At 46.8% G+C, this 21,001-nt stretch overlaps 1 protein-coding gene across 5 annotated transcripts in view; it reads right to left on the bottom strand.

The window, feature by feature from the left end:
- The window catches only part of ERCC3 (ERCC excision repair 3, TFIIH core complex helicase subunit), a 56,919-nt gene extending 36,950 nt beyond the window's left edge, over nt 1-19,969 (bottom strand). For all 5 annotated transcript variants that reach the window (XR_007403980.1, XR_007403981.1, XR_007403982.1 and 2 more), the window contains exons 1-12: nt 19,844-19,969; nt 19,335-19,540; nt 18,440-18,676; nt 16,015-16,064; nt 15,431-15,566; nt 15,071-15,235; nt 14,328-14,532; nt 12,531-12,845; nt 6,987-7,171; nt 2,919-3,121; nt 2,057-2,153; nt 437-554 (exon numbers count right to left, since the gene is read on the bottom strand). Coding sequence is in view for 1 of the 5 variants with exons in the window: in XM_025435970.3 (XP_025291755.1) it covers nt 437-554; nt 2,057-2,153; nt 2,919-3,121; nt 6,987-7,171; nt 12,531-12,845; nt 14,328-14,532; nt 15,071-15,235; nt 15,431-15,566; nt 16,015-16,064; nt 18,440-18,676; nt 19,335-19,540; nt 19,844-19,862 (1,936 nt within the window). In the remaining 4 variants the exon portion in view is untranslated. The remainder of the gene's footprint in view (nt 1-436; nt 555-2,056; nt 2,154-2,918; nt 3,122-6,986; nt 7,172-12,530; nt 12,846-14,327; nt 14,533-15,070; nt 15,236-15,430; nt 15,567-16,014; nt 16,065-18,439; nt 18,677-19,334; nt 19,541-19,843) is intronic.
- Between the last annotated feature and the right edge of the window lie 1,032 nt (nt 19,970-21,001).

Here is a 21,001-nt window from a genome sequence, read left to right as displayed (position 1 = left end):
GGTGGTGTGTGAGGAAGCCATCTGCAGCTGCCCAAGTTGCTCTTACCAAGCTTTCCCCTTACTCCTGACTCAAGGTCCAGGGTCCAGCTTCAGCTCATACACGTCACTGGTGGCCAAGCCCTCTGTGTCTATACCATTACACACTGCCTTCCTGGCCCCTCTTACTACCTACCAACACAGGCACTCAGCTTAGAGGATGCCCATGTGAACCAGGTGACTGCCATGGAAAAGATCTACATATTAACCCCAAGGCATGAACTAAGAAGAGCCAAACAGATCTTGGTCCTTGCTTTGGAACCTCTCCCTACAGAATGTATGGGGCCCAAGGGCCTACCTTACCACTAAGAACACATAGGCAGCTTAGCCTACCCTCTTTCTAACCAAAGTGGTTCAAAAGGAAAGATTTCCTGGAGCAGAAGGGTAAGGCCACCTTTACCTTTTTTGGCTCGGAGCACTCGCCCCAGCCTTTGGGCTTCCTGCCGCCGGGAGCCACCATGAGATGAGATCTGAATGAGAACATTTGCTTCTGGCAGATCAAACGATGTGTCGCCCACCTACAGAAATGAAACAACTGAGAGTTTGGGGAGGTTTTTTGTTTTGTTTTGTTTTGTTTTCATTTGGGATGTAAAGAAAAAAAAATCAATTGGCCTTGAATTTAAATAAGCTCTGTAGATAATGTAGAAAGATAATCACCATCCTCCTCTTCCTGTACCAGGGTCCTGTGGATGCAGGCAGGCCTCAAGGATTAGTGTGAATTCTCCTGGAAACTGTCCTAAAGAAGCTGTAAGGACCTGTAATCCCCACCAGCTGTCTTGGCAGCATTCCCAGTATAGCCTGCAGGGGCCCAGAGATGAGAGGTCCCTATCAACAGACTCTCTGCAAATGACCCCTCTTCTTTTTTGCTACAGAAACATGTCTGCACAAAACCATCCACACTCTCAATTGGAGGTCAATGAAACCACCAGTACCTGTGGGATACATGATCTGGAAGGGGCCACTGTCCACACTGGGCTGCATCTGGCTCTGGGTGGCGGCCTCAGCTCGAAGGTTCCAACCATCAAGGTTCCTAAACGCACATCCAAGTCTGGCACTTACTGAGCCGCCATGATCACTTATGCATAAATCTCATCTATTTTGAGCTTTGGGTCTATTCTAATCTGAAGGACTACTCTACATTGTTGAACCACAGCTGCTAACAGTGTCATCAAGCTGGGCCTTCGTGAGTTTGCATCATGCTCACATTAATCACCCACCATCAAAGCACATGAGGAGCCAGAAGCAAGGCTGCCCACGACCCACAACAATCTCCAACTCCACAAAGACACTTCATCTGAATGCCTACTTTTGCCAGAATAGGTAATGAAAATGTCCCACTTAGATAAGTAAATATAACTTAAAATTCCTATATCCCCAAAAGAACTGGGAAAAATCTCAAATGAAGAGACTTTAGGGCAGCCCAGGTAGCTCAGTGGTTTAGCACTGCCTTTGGCCCAGGGTCTGATCCCAGAGACCCAGGATCAAGTCCCAAGTCGGGCTCCCTGCATGGAGCCTGCTTCTCCCTCTGCCTATGTCTCTGCCTCTCTCTCTGTTTCTCTCATGAATAAATAAAATCTTTAAAAACAAACAAACAAACAAAAAAACAAAAAGACTTTAGAGACGCCCAGGTGGCTTAGCGGTTGAGCATCTGCCTTTAGCTCAGGGCATGATCCTGGAGTCCTGGGATTGAGTCCCACACTGGGCTCCCTGCACGGAACCTACTTCTCCCTCTGCCTGTGTCTCTGCCTCTCTCTGTATCTCTCATGAATAAATAAATAAAATCTTAAAAAAAAAAACAACAACAGACTTTATAGATCATCCACAATACATTAAACCCTGCATCTGTTCCTTCTGCTACCTGTCAGAAAGCATTCCTCTGTCCCCAGATGCGGACACACGGGAGTGAAACTGACACATGAGGTCCCTTCAAAAACATGAATTCATTCCCCAGAAATCACCCAGTGTCCCCCCAGCCCTGGGGGTGCTGGTGTCTCACCACCACCCTGCATGCCACACAGACCTTGGATATGAAGATGGTGTTGATTTTGGGGTTATGCTTGAAATTCTGGAGAATCTGCATCCTCTCTCCTTGGGATGTGGGACCATAGATATAGGGTCTAGAGAAGAAGGAAGCTGCATTAGAAAGGCTACAGAATCACCCCCTCGATTATTCTGGAGGCGTATCAGAGGGAAAGGGAGCTCCATCAAGGTTTCCCTCCTTCACGAAGCCCTCCATCATGCAAGGATAAGGATATCAGAAGGAGGCCCATAAAAATGAGCGGCTACAGACCCTGAGCCAAGGTTCTGGTCACCCATTCTCTTCAAGATTCTCTCCTTTCCTTTTTCCTTGGTTTCTCGACTATGCTTTTTCCTGAGGCAACATCTCTCCATCTAAGCTTAGTGTCTACACAAGTAGTGCTAACACAGAATCCAGGTGGGACTGTGGGCAGGGGAGGACATTGGTGGTGTTTCCTGAGAAGCTCTTTCTAGATGTAGTACCACAGCTGGGATGCTGGACCAGTCAGCCTGCCCTCTTGGCCTCTGGCCCATATAGTCTGACCTCAGCTTCACCGGAGCGCTCACTTGGCCGCTATTTCAAATGCCAACTTGCACCCACCTCTGGAGCCCAGCTCAAACATAGTGCCCCACCAAAGCAGTGCAACTCCAGCCCCTGATCCCTGGGCTTAAGGGACCCAGGCTCCCTTTTCCATATACTCTGACCTCTGAGTCTGACCACTTGCTCCTCTGTCTTACCCAATTCATAAGAAATTCCCGAAAGCTTTGAGAGAGGAAAACACGCAAACAAACAAGCAAGCACCTTCTGTACTCTGGCTCGGGGAACACAGGCTGCCTGGCACCAACCCCAACCTCTCAGTCCTTACTTGTTCAGTCTAATGGCATATTCCTTCAGGGCAAACACGTTGTCTGCAAAGACAATAATCTTGTCATTCCTCCTTTCGTGAAACTTGATCAGAAACTGGCAAGCTCTGAATTTGTTAGGGTTCATGGTGTACAGCAAGATTCGTTTCTTGGTTTTGATTGCCACATACTCCCGGTAAAACTCAGGAGACATTGGGCACCAAACCTGTGACACAGAAAGAATCAAGGGTCAGTTTGTAAGTTTTAAATATCACGTGATTAGAAACTTTTGAAGGCCATTCACTTGGCAGAACTAGCTTTAAAATAAATCAAAACAGGGGTGCTTGGATCTCTCTCTTGACTTTGGCTCCAGTCATGAGGTCAAGCCTCACATCATGCTCCAAGCTGGGCATGGAGCCTGTTTAAGATTCTCTCTCTCTCTCCTTCAGCCTCTCCCCACCTCCTCCTCTCTAAAAAGAAAAAAAAACAAAAATAAAAATAATTTTAAAAATATATATAAATATACACATATACCCCAAATCAAATACCTAATGGTGAACCAAGACACTCTATCTCTTAACACATAGATTTTTTTTTAAAGATTTATTTTTACTTGTTTATGATAGACATAGAGAGAGAAAGAGAGAGGCAGAGACACAGGCAGAGAGAAAAGCAGGCTCCATGCTGGGAGCCTGACGCAGGACCCGATCCCAGGACTCCAGGATTGCGCCCTGGGCCAAAGGCAGGCGCAAAACCTGCTGAGCCACCCAGGGATCCCCAACACATAGATTTTTAAATCTATCGATATCCAGGGAATTACTTTTACACCAGCTCCAAGTAAGGGAAATCAGATTCTCAGCCAGTGGTACAAGTGATCCCTCTTGTTTAGACCACCCTCCACACACAAGTCTACACACAGCACTACTATGGAGAACTGCACACATACTTCTTAACTCTGTCTGTGGAGTCAGCCTAGCAATGACATTCTAGGAATACTGAACACACCCTCGCACCTAGATCTTGGTTGTAAATTCCACTGTCTACTAAAAGGGCAGCTTGGAGAAATGGCTGACTCCAGAGCCAGGATAGGTCGGGAAATTACCAGATGAGCCTAAAGTATCTTGCTGTGCCAGAAAGCAAAGAAGTGCTCAAAGAATGAGCTCAAAGAATGACATGAGGACATGTCAAACGGATATAGAAGCCAGATGGAAGTGGGTCCCGTTGGTCACATCTGAGACAATTTGATCATTCAAGGATGACAGTAACACTCCTGAGGGCCTCCTCTGTGCTAGGCCGGTGCATGAGCCACTGGCAAGGTAAGGGAAGCTCACACAAATATACCGAAGTGCCACGTGTTTCAAAGGTCTCAAGGCTGTGAACACACAAAAAGGACCCTCTGGAAATTTTGTATGGAACAGGCCATAAAGCCTATACTGACAAGCTCCAAATTCTGTGACTAGTTCTACTTCCCTATGTGATCACCACAGACCCTTTCTTCACACTGTCAGCTGCCATCACTATATGCCTAACACTGGGCTGAGCTCAAATTCACAGGTTTTGCTGCTGCTGCTGTTTTCTGGTTCCTCTTAGGCCATGTCCTGTCCATGTCCTCATTAGAATTTCTAGTTCTTTACAGCCAAAGCAATTCTTTTTTCAGTAAAATCTCTAAAATCATACATTTCACAGAACACGAATGGTCTATAAACATATGAAATGATACTCAACATCACTAGTAAGCAAGAAAATATATATTGAGATCATAAAGGAATACCATTTTCATAATGCGTCAGCAAAAATTAAAACAAAATAGTATTATGGGTTGGAGAAGATGTGGAAAACCTCAGTCACTCTTGATGAGAATGTCAACCAATACAACACTTTGGAAAACAGTTTTCTAGGACACAACTAATAAAGTGAGTATCAGTATAGCCTTTGACCCAGAAATGCTATTTCTAGGTGTATCTGCCAGAGCAGTGAACTTCTCAGTTGAATCATTTTACGTCACAAACTAAACATCCATATGCACAAACACAGTTTTATTAAATAACATATACCCTTAATATATATTATGCTTTCTGGTAGATTCTATTCTATTCTGATCATGACCCAATAAAACAATGTCATCATCTGTTACAGAATCACAGTCCACAGTGTGAATACTGCTTTAGAAAAAAGTTACCCAAACCCCCTCAAAACAAGTACAAAAATATGTGCAGCAACATCGTCGTAACAGGGAAAAAAAAAAAAAACTAGACTACAACCTAATAGAGACAAAATAAATGAGTGCCTCACTAGGGCTGGGAGCAGAAGCAAGGATTCATGGCAAACAGACATGAGGGAAATTTCTGGGGTAGTGATGGGGCAGTGGGAAGTCCTAGTCTAAAACTGGAATGTGAGGATGGCCACAGAACTCTTTATAATCACAGAATTTATATATCATATTATTTACTTAAAATAAGTGTTAAGAAACATAACTTATACCTTGGATAAAGCTATTAAATAGTCAACTTAGCAACCCCAATGTCTGTCAACATTAGAGATTTTATTTTTATTTGCTGTGTAATATTCCATCACATATCAAATTGCTGTATACTTATACAATGGAATACTATATAGCAATTAAAAAAAATGAACTACAGCTACTTGCAGCATCAAAAATGTAATACTGGGTGCCTTGGTGGCTCAGTGGTTGAGTGTGTGCCTTTGGTTCAGGTCATGATCCCGGGGTCCCAGGATGGAGTCCATGCAGGGAGCCTGCTTCTCCCTCTGCCTGTGTCTCTGCCTCTCTCTGTGTGTCTCTCATGAATAAACAAAGTCTTTAAAAAAAAAAAAAAAGGGGATCCCTGGGTGGTGCAGCGGTTTGGCGCCTGCCTTTGGCCCAGGGCGTGATCCTGGAGACCCGGGATCGAATCCCACATCGGGCTCCCGGTGCATGGAGCCTGCTTCTCCCTCTGCCTGTGTCTCTGCCTCTCTCTCTCTGTGTGACTATCATGAATAAATAAATAAAAAATCTCTAAAAAAAAAAAAATTTTTTTTTAAAAATAAAAAAATAAAAAAAATAAAAATAAATAAATAAATAAATAAATAAAGTAGTACATTCTGCAAGGAATAAAAGCACTGAAAAAAAGACATAAAGAAACAGGTCCTATTTATATTTACATAAAGTTTTTTTTTTTTTTTAAGGCAAAGCTAGGCAAAATAGGTGAGGGCAATGAACACAGGAAGTAAAATAATAAAGGAAAGCAAGAGAATAACAAACCCATTTCCATAATAGTGGGTACCCTGGCAGGGGGAGGAGAGAAGCAACTGGAAAGGAATAACAGGCCTCAGAGATGCCGCTCTGCATCATAAGATGGGTGCTGGGTATGAAGACGCAACTACAGGGTGGGGAAGTTTTCAGCAAATGAAGTCTCCCTGCCCAGGTTCTTCAGACTCACCTTTACCCAGCAGGCCCCCTTCTGCCTTTCAGAACAGAGGCACCCTACCCTAGCCAATGAGTAACAGTCACTTCAAGGTGCTAGAGAGGATTTTTGTTGTTATTCCCTCTGAGAAGACTTAACTTTAACTGTGTACTTTAAGCATTTACCTGTGCAGGTATTCACTGTAGAACCAAATTGGGACAATGTGTTTCCTGACGTGTTCAGAAATAAAATGATCTAGGCCACAGGTGCCTTCGGGGGCATTAAAACCAAGGGGCTTTGACACGGGGGTGGACCAAATGGCTGCCCACGCAGGACCTCCCAAGAATCCCTCCAGGGTGAGGGTGGGCGGGAACATCCTGAGGCTCAGGCCCAGAGAAGAGGAGCAGCAACAGGGGCTCTGGAGTCAAACCAGCCTGGGTCACCATCCCAACTTGGCCCTTACTGACAGGGCACCCCCAGAAAGTGATTCTGTTTCATCAGCCTGCAGAGCTGGTAGGACACTGCTGACCTCACAGAGGGCCCAAGGCAACAGGTGAGGTGGCGGTACTTTTGCTCAGGTCCTGGCCTGTGAATCTGTCCGTGGGGAGTTGAGACGATCCCTTTTCCCTGAACCCCGGGGTGCAGAAGAGATCCCCCCCCTGGAGACCATGCTGGGAAGGAGCCAGCTACCTCAGCGCACTGCACTTTGGCGATGTAGCCATTGTTTTGCAGCTCCATCCAGTTGGCTTCGTAGAGCTTGGGCCCAATCAGAAAATTTAAATCGACGATTTTGTCATCCTCCCGGACTAGGGTTGCAGTCAAACCCAGCTTGCAGTGGGCCTGCACGATGGTGAGCACCCGGCGGAACATCTTGGCTGGGGAGACAATCAGGGCATTCACACCGTCACTTTTTTAAATGCTCAAGGACCACACACAGCCTTGCGACTTCACATTGGCCTGGGATGTCATGTGGGCTAACCCCCGGGTTTCTGAATCACAGGAATCTGGCTCTAGACAAGAGTGACTAGGCAAGAAGGCTTAATCATCACTTTCAGATCTGTCCAAAAGAAGAAAGAAAAAGAAGACAAAAGAGAGAAATGGCTTTAGGGAAGCTCCAGGTTAGCAAACCGTAGGATCCTTCCTCACAACATCTAAGCTACCAGCAGGGGCACAAATGGCAACCTGAAACACGACCTACAACACCTAAAATACAATTGCATTCTACATGATGCAAGGCATTTGTTTGCTCTGAAACTTGTACCCAGGTTGTCAGGAAAATGGCTGGGTAACTGGGGAATCAGAGAACTGGAAAGAGCTGGATCTCCTCAGCTTCCCACCATCTTCCCAGAAACCAAGGAAAAAACAGGGAGACATAAAACCTCAGGCACCCTGACCTGCCTTGGAAATTCCCTTCTCTGTGCTTTTCCAATAAGATTCATCTGGTCAACCAGCAACCTCCTGTTTTTCTCTCTTTGGCATTATTAGAATTCTTTCTGATTTATCAAACTAAATAAACACGTAAGTGGGTATGAGACATTAATTTCAAAAACCCTTACTGTGGGTTTTCATGCGCTCATCTTTTAAAAATCCTAATACTCTGAAAGAAGTATTGACTCATGAGTGGGGCTCCTGGGTGGCTCAGTTGGTTAAGCGTCTGCCCTTGGCTCAGGTCATGAACCCAGAGTCCTGGGATCAAGCCCCAGGACTCCCTGCTTGGTGGGCTCCCTGCAAGCAGGGAGCCAAGCAGGGAGCCCGCTTCTCCTTCTCCCTCTGCCACTCCCCCCTGCTTGTGCTTTCTTGCTCTTTCTTCTCTAATAAATGCATAAAATTTTTAAAAATTAAAAAATAAAACATGTTTGAGTCATGCTTATCTTATAATACAATTAAAGGTAAGGTTAGTGATACTGCAGAAACAGACGTTAACAATTTGAGGAAAGAGGGGTTAGACTGCACCAGAACACAAGCCAAAAACGTAAGAACACAGTGAAACAGCAGAGGGCTGTCTAACCCCCAGATAAAGACCAGGTCTTCCAAGCCTAACACAATTCATACATACACTTGACAGACGGAGACCAGAAGCACAATTATGTCCGAGGACTGTGCCACTCCAAAAAAGGGTAGCCGAGACCCCAGACAAGGCTCCTCGTGTCAGAAGGGCATGGCAGCCAAGGTAATGGAGACACCAACCTAATGCGGGAGCAGCTGCGGACAGCCAAGAGATTCTATCAACCCAAGGGAAGCATGAGTCTGGACCCCACCCGGACCGTCTGCAGCCAGAAAGCCTTCCTGTGCCATCTGTCCTGCAAACAGGTCACGTCCCACTACCACATTCTGTAACAGTCATACGGCTGTCAAGAGGAAGAACTCACATACGATACAGTGCATGGCTTGACAAAATTTTACACAAGTAGGTGCTTGTGGAATCACCCAGGTCAAGATAAGTGTTCTTAGCCACTAGAAGTCTCTCCTCAGACCCTTCCTGTCCATACCAGCACTCTCCCTCAAAGGAACCATGATCGGACTTCAGTCATCCAAACTTTATATAAAAAGAATCACAATAGGGGGATCCCTGGGTGGCTCAGTGGTTTAGCACCTGCCTTTGACCCCGGGCGCAATCCTGGAGTCCCGGGATCCAGTCGCGTGTCTGGCTCCCAGCATGGAGCCTGCTTCTCCCTCCTCCTGTGTCTCTGCCTCTCTCTCTGTCTATCGTGAATAAATACATAAATAAATCTTTTTTTAAAAAATCACAATACACGTTTTGTGGGTATGGCTTGTTTCACTGTATGTTATGTCAGTTGTCATTTGACATTTGAGGGATTCTTTGTCCCTCCCACTTTATCTCCAGTCCAAGCACAGCATCTGATACTTAGTGGATTCTTAATGAATACTTGCTGAAATAATGAAATCGGCAGTGTCTTGCATGCACTAAGCACTCTATATGCAAGTCCTGCAGTTGCAAATTCCTTACTGATATAGTGACCCAACAGGAGTCTTTTTGGAAGATGTATGAAACAACACAGCAATCTTTTTACCTTTTGCGATAGGTCTCAAAGGTTTATCATTCTATCTAATTCAACATGGGAGATATTTAACAAGCAAGAAACGTACTGTGATTTATTAGAATTCCCTTCTTTAGCACTGGCTTTCTGGCCTAGTGGGCATGGCCAGGCCAAAGGGCTCATGAGACTGAACTCCGAATTCTTTAACAGCTGTTTGGTTTTACTCTCCTACCCAGTCAGAGACAAAGTGGCTCAGTGAACCAGGGAAGAAAGAGACACATACAGACACCCAGGGCAAGCATGAAATTCTGTGGGGGTACCTGTCTGCTTCCTCATTGCCACACAACCAAGCCCAGGCCTGGCTGCTGCCCTGTGGGCCCCAGGACCGAGGCTACAGAGGGACATCAGCATAAACTAAATACACACTCAAGCAGAAAGCCTCAAGTTTTCCCAAGTTTCAAACACAGCCTCCAACTAAGCCGCAATCCCAAACTCATTCACAGGATGTGATTCTCTAGGTCACCAATTTCCAATACAATCAGACCCAATATTACCCCCTGCTCCTTATTTTTTTTTTTTTTTTAAGTTTTTAAAATCAAACACAGTAAAACTGACTTTTGCTGGGGAGTGGGGTGGGGTGGGGTGGGTGGGTAGGTGGGATTGGTTCTATAAATTTTAACACATGTATAGATTTGTGTCACCACCACCATAACCAGAATATGGACCAATGCATTCATTACCCCAAAACACTCCCTCATGCTCTCCCTTTACAGTCACCCCCTCCTCAACCCCTGGCACACGCTGATCTGCTCTCCATCACTACAGTTTTTAAAGGTACCATACACTCTGTAACCTTCCAGGATGGGCTGATTTCACTCAGCACATATCTCTGGAAGTTTATGTAAGGTGTTGTGCGCAGCAACCATGTGTTCCGTTTCATGGCTGAGTAGCGTTCCAGGGGAGGGACGTACCAGTTTATCTATCCGGTCACCCACTGCTGGGCATTTTGGTTGTTCCCAGGTTTTGAAGACTCTGACTAGAGCTGCTATAAACATTCAGGAACAACTTTCTGCGTGAACCTGAGTGTTCATCCTCTAGGATGGATGCCCAGGGGTGGGCCTGCTGAGTCATATGGCAATTTTCTAAGAAACTGCCCAACTTTTCCACAGTGACTGATCATTTTGCAATTCCTCTGGTGGTGTATGCCAGCTGCTCTGTCCTCTCATCAGTACTCATTATTGTCAGTATTTTTCATTGTAGCCTCTGTGATGGGTGTATAGTGGCATCTCATCTCATGATATTAATTTGCATTTCCCTCAAGACTAATGATGTGAAACATCTCTTCAAATGCTTCTTGGCATCTGTACATACATTCTCTTTGGTAAAATGTCTATTCTTGTCTTTTGCCCATTTTCTAACATCTTTGTCACTGCCAGAATGTCTAACTGGCAATCAAATGTAAGTATCTAAAGCTTACTCCTGATTAGTACTCTTCAAACCTGCTCCTTCTATGGCTTTCAACATCTCAATTGATAGCCACTCCATCCTTCCAATTACTCAAGCTAAAAACCTTACAGTCATCCCCGATTTCTCTTTCTCAGAGCCCACATCCAGCCTATCAGCTTCACCCTCACAACACATCCAGAAGTAGATGACCTTTATTCTTACTCCTGTTGGGACCCATCCAGCTGCTTCTACCCTTGCCTCCTTCAGTCTATTCTCTGCACAGCAGCCAGGGTGGTATTTTTATAGCCATGATCAGAACATGTCATTCTCTGTTCAAATCCCTCAAATGGCTTCCCTCTGGCTCCCAGTACAGGCCAAAGCCTCTCCAGTGACCTCTGAGGTCCTATGGCATCTGGCCCCCATTTTACCCTTCCTGCTCCTCGCTAACCTTGGCTGTGACTGCTCTCTCGCTCTCTCCTATGTCCGCCCTCCCACCACATGGCCACTTTCCTGCTGTCAGACCATGGCAAGTACCCTCCTACCTCAGGACAAATACCATTCCTTCAACCTAAAAGACCCCTGATTCCCACCTGGCTTGCTGTGAATTTCTCTAGTTCTCTCTAGACATCCAGGAATGCTGGAGGGACTCTCATTACACTGAAAAGAATAGATTTGAGCACCACTTTGGCCATATCTCGAATATTCTATGTGAAAATGCCTCTGATTCCATTTCATTCAGAGAAATCTCTAATTTACACTTCTTAATTTGTTAGGGCTCCCCCTTCATTTGTTTTATCAAAAAAGATTTGCCTGGAATACTACTCAGCAATAAAAGGGAAGACACTATCAATACACATTATAATATGGACACATCATCATGCAAAGTAAAGCAGGCACATATACAATATATGATTCTGTTAATAAGATATTTCCAGAAAAAACAAATCTAGAGAGACAAAAAGTACTTCAATGGTCCCTGGGGTTAGGGATCAAAGCACTTACTGTAAAGGAGTGAGGGAGAGGTTCTAAAACTGGGTCATGGGGATCCCTGGGTGGCTCAGCGGTTTAGCACCTGCCTTTGGCCCAGGGCATGATCCTGGAGTCCTGGGATTGAGTCCCACATCGGGCTCCCTTCATGGAGCCTGCTTCTGCCTCTGCCTGTGTCTCTGCTTCTCTCTCTCTCTCTCTGTATCTCTCATGAATAAATAAATAAAAATCTTTAAAAAAAAAAAAAGTAAAACTGGGTCATGGTGATAGCTGCAGAAGTCCAGAAATTAACTAAAAATCTTGAATTGTACATTTACAATGGGTGGATTTTATTAGCAGATAGTTTATCACTATAGCTATTCTTTAAAAAAATAAAAGACTACTTGAAACACCTGGAGAAGTAGGATTCTTATAATACATTAAGAAGAAATACTTTGGGTTTCAAATAAAACAAACACCACTATAGCAAGGATTTCAGTGCTCCTGGCCCAGTTTTCATAGCATCACAAACCAGTGGGTTAAGGGGAAGCTGAGCTGCAACAGTAAACATGGACGAAGGAGGGAAATACCATTTTCTGAATGACTACTCCAGACCCATAATTAAGGAAGCTGTGAAGGGATACACCTATCCACCACCTAACCTACCCTCACCCTCACCCCCACCTCTTATTTAAAAAATCTACCCACCAAGCCTTTCTAGCAAGACCAATGTACTACACAGCAGGCCTTCCCTCAACCCAACAAGGGGAAATCATTTTCTGTCTCTGCGAGGAGTGGGCGGCTCAGCTCTCCGCCTGCTCACCTGGTATGGTGTGTACTTCATCCAGGATCATGAGGCCCCACTCCTGAGTTTTGAGCCACTCCATGACACGCTCAGCTTCCCAGGACCTTTTGGTGGTGTGGCCCAGCATGGAGTAGGTGCTAATGGCAATGGAGCAGCCTATGGGCTTGTCCTTGGCATCAGAGGTGAAACGGCAGATCTGGCTGTCGTCGATGGTGGACCACATTTTGAACTGGGCTTTCCACTGTTCCACAGACACAGCAGAGTTGCCCAGCACCAGACAGCGCTTTCTCACAGTGCATGCAGCTGTCACGCCAACCAGGGACTTCCCAGCACCTATGTGAAACCAAATGGCAATGATGTCCAAGGCCAGGTTGCAATGGATACAGACAGACTGGCTTCATCCACACACAAATCTGGGAAAACTCCTTGATCCTCACGACTGATGTTGAGGGGCACCTATTGCTCCAGAGCCTCTGTTTTCCCTTTTTGTAAAAAGGAGTCCTGCCCAGCTCATGCACAAACATGAGAATCAAGAGAGACAAGCACTGGGCCCTACTGTATCATTTTTTCATGAATTCTGTTCAAATGCTGAAATCTCAAAACAAACCTGACATAAGAGACATTCCTATTGTTGCCATTTTGAACAAAAGCTGAGGATAACCTGCCCAAGCCATGGGGAGGTGGCACTGCTGGGGCAGATGGGCCACACAGAGGAGGACTCAGTACAAGGCAGCCTCGATGGTTGCATGGCATGCTGGACTAAGAACTCAGGAATACAGGAAAAGCAGACACTACTGGCACAGAAGCAACATTCCAGGGCTGCCAAGTTTACTATCATCCACCGTTTGAATATCAAGATAAAAGTCAAGCTCTTCCTTTAAAAACAGCAATTCGGGCAGCCCAGGTGGCTCAGTGGCTTAGCGCCACCTTCAGCCCAGGGCGTGATCCTGGAGTCCTGGGATCAATTCCCGCATTGGGCTCCCTGCATGGAGCCTGCTTCTCCCTCTGCCTGTGTGTGTGTGTCTCTCATGAATAAATAAATAAAATATTTCAGCAGTTTGGCGCCTGACTTGGGCCCAGGGAGTGATCCTGGAGTCCCTGGAGTCTGCATGGAGCCTGTGTCTCTGTATCTCATGAATAAATAAAATCTTAAAAAAAATAAAAATAAAAAATAAAAACAGCAATTCCTCCTTTACAGGGCATGTGCATCAAAATCACCCGGGTGATTAAAAAAAAAAAACAAAAAGGAACCTGTAGGGCCCCCAGGTGAATCTGTTATGACCTCTGGCCAAGAACTCCGGCCAGGACCGGACATGACTTAGGACAAATAGTATCAGACAGGTGCCAAGGGGGCTGTACTGCCCTTTTTTTGGACATACATCCAGGAACATAGTTTCTATGCTAGGAAGTCTCCATATATACACAACTCACAAGGCTGCAAAGATTGAAACCCTAACCCCAGGATGCAAAATAGCACCTTCCCCACATCACCATCTAACCCCAAAACCTGCCCTCTTCTCCAGGGCCCAAGATCTGACACATCGCTTAGTTGATTGACCACCTGTCTCCACCACAAAAGCGCACTCCATGATGTCAGAAGGGTTGTTCTACCCACTGATGTATCTTCACTGCTGAGGTCAGAGTCCTGCACACAGCAGGCACTCAAATATTTAAGTTCTGAATCAGGGAGTCATCTGACCTTGGCTGTTCCCTGGCCAGGTATGATTTGGAGAAAAGCACACAAAAGAGAGTGAGGGGAAGCTGGCACATCGAGTTAAAGAGCCTGACCACCTTCTTCATTCGGGTGTCACTTACCACAAGGAAGGACAATGACCCCTGAACGGGCACGTCCGTTCCCAAACATCTTCCGCAAGCTCTTCTCCTGGTAAGGTCTAAGGACAGCTGTGGGTTTCAGGTCAATGTTGATATCGGGGTTAACAGAATCATTCCGGAAGTCATATTCTGCCAACAGAGGATACTCCAAGTGGATGCAACGTTTCTGGAGTTCCTCAATCATTTCCTAAGGAGTGAGCATGAAAGAGGTTTTATGATCTTAGGTCCAAAGGATGCTTATAAACTGTACATAATCTTGGACGCCTGGGTAGCTCAGCAACTAAGCATCTACCTTAGGCTCAGGGAGTGATCCCAGGTCAGGGGATCGAGTCCCACATTGGGCTCCTTGTGAGGAGCCTGCTTTTCCGTCTTTCTACGTCTCTGCCTCTCTCTGTCTCTCATGAATAAATAAATAATAAATAAATAAATAAATAAATAAATAAATAAATAAATAAATAAATATTTTTAAAATAAATAAATAAAAATCAAATGTACATAAATCCAAGAGGCCACTTCCTACATTTTCCTAGGAACTCGTGCAGACTGCCCCACCAGCCTAAGGAACAGGACACGCAGATCTAAATCCATTAGGATGAACGACGCTATAGTCCACAGACACCAAAAAGGAGAAAGCAATACAGGACAGACGGGAACCCCTTCCTTGCACACAGATTGCAGAGTTCATGCAGGGCTGGGCCAGCTTAGGCAGGGGTACCTTCACTAACCTGCTTGACTTCAAAAGATACTGTCTGGGTCTCTTCCTCTTCTTCTTCATCCTTGTCCATTTGTTCATAAAAGTCAAACAGGTCTGTGGGGATGTCAGATTTACCCTGTGGGTCTGTCACCCGGGAAGTAGAAGGCCCACCACTGCCTTCAGCAGTCTTAGCAATCTGTAATAGAAAGTTAGGACCTAGATCTCTGTATGAACCCTCCTGCTACCAGGCAAGCGCCAAAGTTGTTAAGGGGAACTGCAGTTGTAAGAAGATCATGGGGTCCCAAGGTTGCAAGTGCTAAACTAATCACCCCTAAGAGAACTGACATTCCAAATGCTCCCACCCCCAAGGGTGACCCAGGAGCCCACATACAGCAGACTTGCTCATGAAGGTCTCTGTGATGAGCTCGGTAGCCTCCCCCTCAGAGTTCCGCAGGCGGCATTCCCGGATCACTGGATCCTGTAGAAGATGCTGGATGACATCAGGGTGGGAGCTTTCAACAAAGTACCTGCAAGAGGGAAGGAAGGAGGTGACTACTAACCAGCATACATTTCCAGAAGGTTCTGTTGCTCATCTGATCAGATGGTCTGGAAATAGTGGCTTTGTGCCTCTCTCCACTCTAGACTCTCCCACACCCTTAGCCAAATCTGAGCTATGAGCTACTGGCCAAGATATAACAAAATGAGGGTGTGAGCAAAGCCCTGCTTTAAAGTCAAATAAGGACAGGTCTGAGCCCCAGCTCTACTGCTAGAGGGGAGCACAGTGGTGAGTGAACGAATTCCTGGTTTTGGTCACTTTGCTTTGCTTATTCTTTTTATCCTCTTACTCAGGGGAGCGGGTGCTAGTGCAGACAAACGGTCCACAGAGTTAGCTCCTTGCCACCCAGTCTGCACAGGGTGGAAGTGCTGGGCGTGGGGGGGGGGGGTCGGGGGGGTTGCTGTCACAGAACCCTTTACCTGTTGTGCTTCAGGACCAGCTTGACTTTTCCATAGCTGACAGTACACAACTGAAAGGAGCAACATCAAACAGGCACAATTAGCAATACATCACTCACTTGGGATACATTCATCACTGGGCAGGTCTTACTACTTACTACTGAAGCAAAGAGTTCATTTTACTTTAGGAAAGCCCAGTGTGAATCCTAAAGAGAGCAGGTCTGCCTCAATTGAGCTTTTCCTTATTAATCTCTACTTTTGAGAGTAAAACCTTGCTCTTGCCTGGCTCTTTCTGATGCATGATGCCTTGATTTTTTTTTTTTTTTTTTTTAAGATTTTTATTTGACATAGAGAGGGCAAGCAGGAGAAGCAGCGGGCAGAGGAAGAGGGAGAAGCAGGCTCCCCACGAAGCAGGGAGCCCGATGTGGTGCTTGATCCAAGGACCCTGGGATCATGACCTGAGCCGAAGGCAGTTGCTTAACCATCTGACACTTAACCAATGTGCCCCACATGCCTTAATTTACAAAATGCTACGTACACCAGCATTACTACAGTTCCCAGCATGAAGCTGGCAGAGTTAAGTGTTCAGTAACTGCTGCATAAATTAAATGCAAAGCCTCCTGGCCTCCCCACCAATGTTCCTATTTCCCTAACTGGAATGTAAGCTTCTTGACAGAAGAGAATACAGCTAAAATCTTCCTGGTTCCCAACAATCTTTAGGATGGAATGCAGCAGAAGTTGTGTGGTAGCCATAGAAACTGACCTCTCAAGACGCTTGGGTGGCTCAGTGGCTGAGTGTCAGCCTTTGGCCCAGGGCATGATCCCGGGGTTCAGGGATCAAGTCCTGCATCGGGCTCCCTGCAGAGAGCCCGCTTCTCCCTCTGCCCATGTCTGCGCCTCTCTCTCTCATGAATAAATAAACTCTTAAAAAAAAAAAGAAAGAAGGAGAAAGGAAGGAAAGGAAAGGAAAGGAAAGGAAAGGGGAAAGAAAAGAAAGAAAGAAAAAAGAAAGAAAAGAAAAGAAAAGAAGAAAAAGAAGAAAAAGAAGAAAAAGGAAGGAAAGAAAGGAAGGAAGAAGGAAAGAAAGAAAGAAAGAAGAAAGAAAAGAAAAAGAAAAGAAAGAAGAAAGAAAGAAAGAAAGAAGAAAGAAAGAAAGAAAGAAAAAGAAAAGAAGAAAGAAAGAAAGAAAAGAAGAAAGAAGAAAGAAGAAAGAAAAGAAAGAAAAGAAAGAAAAGAAAGAAAAAAGAAAAGAAAAGAAAGAAAAGAAAAGAAAAGAAAAGAAAAGAAAAGAAAAGAAAAGAAAAGAAAAGAAAACTCTCAGATCTCAGGCTGCCCCTGCTGCTTCCCTTCTGGATCGACTACTGCATTGTATCTATACTCCTGCAGGCAGCTCACAGCCAACACTGAGCACAGCTAGTGTGCTGATGCAGGGTTCTTCCCAGCAAGGTGCAAGCCCTTCTCCCTGGGTACCCTCCCCACAGCACAAGAGAAGATTCTCACCAGGGCTCCTGTCAGCTTCTCTGAGTTTGGATACATTAGTGTGCCGGATGCCTGTGGCACTTGCCTGCCACTCTAGGTTTGGGGGTCTGAATCCAACTCCCTTTAGATCAGCCAAGGGCAACAAAAGTCCCTGTCTATCTCTTCTGAATGGCATTCGCCCATCTCTCAGGACAAACCCAAGCGTGTTCAACTGCTCTTCATATGGAACCTTATGCACTTCAACATTTGGAAGTTCTTTTCCACATTCCCAAACAGAAACTGTTAGCCATTGATCCCATATAGGCATTCAGCCTGAGATAGTCTACCAGTTATAATTAGTCTACTCAGTTGCCATACAGAACACCATAGACTGGGTGATTTAACAACAGAAACATTTCTAGAAGTCCGTGATCAAGTTGCCAGTGATTAGTTTCTAGTTAAAGCTCTCTTCCTGGCTACCCTTTCACCACTGTGCTCACATGACCTCTTCCTTGTGCACAAAGAGAAACAGACCACATGAGCTTTCTGGCTAACTCTTCTTAAAAGGATGCTCATCCTACTGGATCAGGGCCCCACTCTTATGACCTCATTTAACCTTAATTACGTCCTCATTCCAAATACAGTTGTGTCAGGGGTCACAGCTTCAGCATCTGAATTTTGGAGGGGACACAATTCAGTCCAAAACACCATCCACTTTTGGTTGCATTCCCAAATAGTCCTGGCCAGAAGGGCTGAATTAGTATCCCAAGTGTGTTAGTATCCACTGTATTGGAGCAGCTCATGGGAAGGGTGGCCTCAGCAAGCATACCAAGCTGGATCCAGAAGAGGAGCAGCTGGGGTAATCAGTTAGGTGTGCTGACCACATGGCATTTTCACACCTGCCATAGGCTGACAACGTGTAGCATCTGTGCCCACTATTACTGCATTAACAAGGAAGGCAAAAGAGCTGGCCTTAGCCCCCACTTGCCTTAATAAACTGAATAATTCCATCAGGGACACCCGTCTTGCTGAGCTTCCTGAGGTACTCAGTGATGTCACTAGTTTGCAACCCAACACTGACAGCTGCATACAGGGAGTAGGCCGTTAATTTGTATTCATGCACATGGGTTGGTCGGCACACTGGTTCTGCAATCGCCACCAGGAAGTCTTGAGCATATTTGTAAACTGGAGAGAAGGCTTCCAAGAAGATGTGGCCATCAGGAGCCTAAGAAACACCAAATGGACACAAGAGGCAAAGAAATTAATGAGTTGTAGAGACTATTAGACTCTTTCCCAGAGCACTATTCAGAAAGGACAAGCTGCCCCAGAAGTGATCTTAAACACCAGGGATGTTTGTGTAAGCACTGCTTCAGCCAACTGTGAAACCTGTTACTTTAACCAGAAACAAGAAATGCAGAGACTAGAACAGGTTTCCAAAGTCAGGAGCTGCTTCCTCGTTTTCTTCGCAGGGAAAGCCCACCAGATGGGCTACCCTCAATGTACCTTCTGGCCAGGTTTCAAAAGAATGTAGAGTGTTAATTACTTCAAGTTGAGCAAAAGTGGTACCTAGCAAATACAAAGTTTCTATTAACTTTTTAAATGGGGAATTAAAAAATTACATAATAAACGGCATTTATCCGGTGAATAAAAAAGTATTTCCACGCATGCGGTCTAGGTGGAAGTAAGAGGAGTAAGAGGAATGAATGGCTGGGGATGAACGGGCCCAAGTCCAGCCAGCACGTGCTGCCCCACCTGCTCATTCCTACCGCGGGCCCCCCACACAGTATGCAAGAAACTCTCTCCCAAGCAGCTCTGCGGAGCAGTAGCCGCATTTGTTTTGGGCCCACAGCCTCTCAGTCCTGCCCTCGCTGAGGCATGCTCACCACCCAGAGAGGCCTCGAGCCGTGGTCGTCCTTCAGGGGCATCTGCAGCCTGTAGTCCTTGGCTCCGTACTCATCCACTTTGGTGCCGGACTCATCCACCTGCTTCCCGGCCGCCGAGGGCACCGCCTCCTGGGACTCGTTCCCGGGGACGTCGTCTTCATCTTCTTCTTCATCCTCGTAGTGCCGCTTCTTGGACTTCTTCTTATCTGCAGACACGGACACAGAAGTGAGCCCGACAGAAACCATGGCAGCAACCACATTCCGCCGACGCCACGCCCTGCTAGCCCGGGGCCCGCTGCGTGCCGCGGCGTCCTCCCGCGGCGTCCTCCCGCCGCGAGGCCTCCCACCCGGCGCGACCGGGGTCCGGATCGCCCCGCCCCGCCCCGCGGCCGGTCGCGGCAGCGTGCACAGGCCGCGAGATGCGGCGGGGTGGGCGGCCGCGGAGAAGCCGGGCCGCGACGCCACCGGCCGACGGGGACGGCCCCCACGGCGCCCGCACCACGTCTCACCGCGGTCTCTCTTGCCCATGGCAGCGGTAGCGGCACACGGCCTGCGCCGCCGGGTCTTGGCGGCGGCCGCTCTCAGGGCTCTCACTTCCGCTGCGCACCGGAAGCCCTTTCGGCAGGCGCGCAGGAAGTCCCGCCTCCGGGCTCGGGGTCCGGGCGGGCGCGAGCGAGCTCTCCGCTGAGGTTCCTTCTGAGTGTTCGGCTTCGGGCCCCTCCCCCACCCGTTCTTTCCTCTGGTCGTTGAAATATCTGTTGAGCATCATCAGTATGAGCGTGCAGGCGCTGTCTTTAGCTGCTGGGGTAGGACTGAGCAAAGTGGAGCCCCTGGCCTCCCGGAACTCGAGTTCTGAGAGAGATGGGGGCGATGAACAGTTGCAGCGTGAGGAGCTCCAGGAGGAGCGAAGCCGGCCCAGAGTGGCAGGGCCGGTCCAGGCGGGGAGCCCCCGCAGTGCCTCTCTCAGGTGGCGTGATTCAAGCAGAGGTTCTGATAAAGGGAGCCAGTGTCCTCCGCAAATCCCCAGGGAGGAGCTGTGTGAGCCTAGGACTGGACCTCACGGGCTGGGCGTCCGATGGGAAGAAGCGGAGGGAGCTTGTGGCTGCGAGGAGCAGGGGGCGAGACCCAGCGCCCAGCACCAAGCATGCAGGTTGGTGGTTCTCAAAGTGGGGTCCCCTGGTTGCATCAACATGGAACAGAAACGTTCAAACTGAGGAGAGAGGCACAAAAGCAAAGTGTCCAGCCCTACCCCAAAACTCTAGAGGCACAACAGCCTTGACCTCCACTCGATACTGATGGCCAGGTTTGAGAACCACTGATGTAGAGCCTTGTAGGCCATGCACAAAACTCTGGGCTTCATTACAAAATAGAAAACTGCTGGAGACTTTTGAGCAGAGAAAATCTGATTCACTATTAAAAAGCCCACAGTAGCTGCTGTGTCAAGGATAGCCTCTACAAGGCCAAGGGCAGCGATGGCGACTCTCTAGTGGAGAAAGGCCGGCTTTATGAGGGTGGTAGGGATAAAGATGATGAACAGTGGTTCCAGCCTGAATGTATTTTTTAGATAGAGTGGGAATTGCTGACTGGGTTTGGAAAGTGAGAGACAGGAGTAAAGGATAACTAAGATTTTTGGCTTCAGCAACTGAAAAAATGATGTACCTTAAAGA

This window comes from Canis lupus, chromosome 19 (assembly GCF_003254725.2).
Source record: "Canis lupus dingo isolate Sandy chromosome 19, ASM325472v2, whole genome shotgun sequence".
Lineage (NCBI taxonomy): Eukaryota > Metazoa > Chordata > Mammalia > Carnivora > Canidae > Canis > Canis lupus.
The sequence above is the reverse complement of the archived record's forward strand: the minus strand, read 5'-3'. Positions and strand labels throughout refer to the sequence as shown.